The sequence below is a fragment of the Seriola dumerili genome, unplaced genomic scaffold, assembly GCF_002260705.1.
Source record: "Seriola dumerili isolate Sdu_G_001 unplaced genomic scaffold, Sdu_1.0 BDQW01002527.1, whole genome shotgun sequence".
Lineage (NCBI taxonomy): Eukaryota > Metazoa > Chordata > Actinopteri > Carangiformes > Carangidae > Seriola > Seriola dumerili.
The window spans coordinates 1-3,152 of record NW_019176782.1 but is presented as its reverse complement, the minus strand read 5'-3'; the positions used below and the strand labels follow the sequence as shown (position 1 = coordinate 3,152).

Here is a 3,152-nt window from a genome sequence, read left to right as displayed (position 1 = left end):
TCATGGACAGTGGGGATAAATATGTACTACAGACAAATAACAGACATTACCAAAGTGATCTCTTGAAATTGCTTACTTTTCTGATCATCAGTAAAATAACCCAAAGGTGGTCAGCAATGTGAATAGGAGAAAAGCAAACAAATCCTCACTTTTGAGGACAGCATCAAGCTGCTGTCCTTGGAAGAAGACATTTTCTGTTGCAACTAAATCTATGACTTTGATATAGTCGTCACTACAATCCAGCATCTTCAGTTGACCAAGAGTCAGATGGTAATCTGAGCCTTACTCTTTCTGTATAGTTCCATTGTGTCGACCCTCCTGGCTCTGATGGATGGATTAGATGGTAGAGGAGAGGTTGTTGTGATAGGAGCCACAAACAGACTGGATTCCATCGACCCAGCTCTGAGAAGACCAGGACGCTTTGACAGAGAGTTTCTCTTTGGCCTGCCTGACAGAGAGGTGAGAAACTCTACATATCCTTTATTGGTTAGAAGCTATAATAAAACATTTTACATGTAGGTTGTTGTTAAATCATAATGAACTTTCAAAAACCAGCAGACACGTATGATGTGGAGTAATGTAATTTCTGTGTAGTTTGCACCTATCACTCCTGTTCATGTATAGGAGGTAATTTTTTTTTCGATTTTCTGAATGCATGGCAACTTCTTGAGATAAAAACTTGGTTCTTTAGGATCTCATGATTCTTAGATTTGTCTTAGTTCAAATAGTCATGTGAAATGTACTATCATTGGTTTTATTACTTTGCTGGTGGGCATTTATTCTATTACATATTTTAAAATGAGCAGCATCTTTAGGTTGTAGAAAAAGAAAAGCAACTCTGAGCACATTCTCAAATGATTTTGGGACAAGGGGATAATGGTTTTTAGTTTTTATCTTGCAGACTTTTGGTTCTGGTCTTGAAATGCTGTGATTTCATTTTTATTGCAGGCTAGAAAGGACATTCTGAAGATCCACACCAGACAGTGGACTCCTCGACCCTCTGACACTTTTCTGGAGGAATTGGCAGATAAATGTGTTGGTATGTTTGCATAGTGGTTTCCAACTGCTTGAAAAAATTACACATCTTGCTAAACTTCTCCAACTTGGTATAACAACAAAAATAGTAGTTTTTATTCTTTTTAAGTGCATTTATGTGAAATGATCCTGGAATGAGCCCAAGACAAAGTCTGTGTCTCACAACCAAAATCCTTCCAAGTCCATCCATGAATCTCTACAGGGGAAACTTGCACAAAGTTTTATACTATCAGGACTACAGATTAAAGTTTGTCTGATGGTTTCAGTGGCCCTTAACAATAAACTGTGTCTTTACTTGGCAGGTTATTGTGGAGCAGACATCAAGGCAGTGTGTTCAGAAGCTGCCCTGTGTGCACTGCGGCGTCGCTACCCACAAATCTACTCCTCATCACAGAAACTTGTACTTGATGTCAACTCCATTGCCATCACAAACAAAGACTTTATGTCCGCCATGTCCAAAATGGTGCCAGCTGCGCAGAGGTAGTGTATTTTGCTGCTGTCTCTTTTTTTAGTGTAAACACTACTCTGTCATTCAGTAAATATGATGACAATTGTGATTTTTAGGGCGGTAGTGTCACCAGCCAAGGCCTTGATTCCTGCCATCCGTCCTCTGCTGAGTTCCGCCCTGCAGAACATCCTCCACACAGTCAGCAGAGTGTTCCCGCATGCTGAGCAGGGCTTAAAGAGGAAGAGAGAACATGGTACAGTTCTGCTTGTCCTCTTCTCTTGCTCTGTTTTGCATTCATTTATTCTGGCCCTTGTGTTCTGTTCATGGTCGTGCATTCTTTTATTTAATTTTAAGTAATTTCCTGTGTCCATAAGTAATTACAGAATAGATAACATCTAGATTGATTGTTCATTTGCCAACCTCTTTTGGAGCATCAGTCGGCCACTAGGGATAACTGCTGTAGTGTGTGTTTGTGCTTGTGTGTTCATTTCCAGATGTGGCCTGTGGTGTGTCTGAGGATGACCTGATGTTCAGTGAGGATGAGGACTTGGAGATCTGCTCCAACGTACAGACCCCTCACTCTAAACTCAAAACACCTGCTGCTAATGGACTCCTCAACCTCAACAGGTGGGTTAGCCATTATTCAGAGAAGAATTTTATGCAGCAGGTTTATTTTTTTACTCACTGTGTCTAAAGAGACATTAAAATGTGACTTTCAAATATTAATGCACTGTTATTTTTTATTTCATGAACTTGAAAGTTGATGAAACTTTGGAGACCCTACCACTTGTAAAACACTTAGAACTTCATTAACTCATTAGGCCTAAATTAACTCAGTAGGACTTGGATGCCAAGTCAAGTATTGTCAGTAGGATTTGCCAGCTGATGAGTGTTCCTGAGTTGATAAAAGTGTTCGCAAGCTATGATATCTGCCAAATGGGGGGGTTTCTAAGCTCCGACTTAGAAGGATGCCTTAACTTTTATATTTTTGAGTTCATGAAATAAAACATAATGGTGAACTGTTAACATGTGGAAAAAAAGCTTATTTTAATGAGTATTTACTTCTTTCCCTTTAGAAAATAAAAATAAACTAAATGTGGAATTTTTCCCAGAGAAGCTCAACATTTTGTTTACAACTGTATCTATGGAGTTTAGACTTTTAGTCTTGTGTGTTGTACTTGTCTTCCCTCTGTTCCCTTTATCTTTACTTTTCTTTGAAAACATAATTTAAGCAACTTAATGAGCCCTTGAAAACCTCAGTGAAAATAAGTCTGAACATCCTCACTATTTCACCTATCTCAGTCTCTGTCATCTCTCCTTGTGTAGGAGTGTGCTAAGCCAGCCGACATCCTACCGTCCCAGACTGCTGTTGGAGGGAAGACCAGGCTCCGGTCAGAGCTCCCACCTGGCCCCTGCTGTCCTCCATGCTCTGGAGAAATTCACCGTGTACACCCTGGACATGGCCGTGCTGTTTGGAGCCAGTGCAACTGCACCAGAAGAGACTTGTGCTCAGGTAAATGAGATATTCATGTAGATATTTCACAACAAATAAGAATTCATGAGATGCCTTTGAGTTGGGTCATTTACATTTAAACAGACATTTATTTACATTTAAACAGATCCATAAATACTGCCCTCACACAGAACTGATGTAGCCTAGAGGTGCTCT

The 3,152-nt window shown here is 39.9% G+C and overlaps 1 protein-coding gene across 1 annotated transcript; it reads left to right on the top strand.

Moving 5' to 3' along the window:
* Positions 1-299: 299 nt before the first annotated feature.
* On the top strand, positions 300-2,996 carry LOC111239400 (ATPase family AAA domain-containing protein 2-like; the record flags this gene model as incomplete). The annotated part of the gene is made up of 6 exons (XM_022769270.1): positions 300-459; positions 949-1,039; positions 1,338-1,515; positions 1,600-1,736; positions 1,978-2,110; positions 2,810-2,996. Coding segments are annotated over 6 exons (886 nt in total), but the record flags the coding sequence as incomplete, so codon positions are not given.
* Between the last annotated feature and the right edge of the window lie 156 nt (positions 2,997-3,152).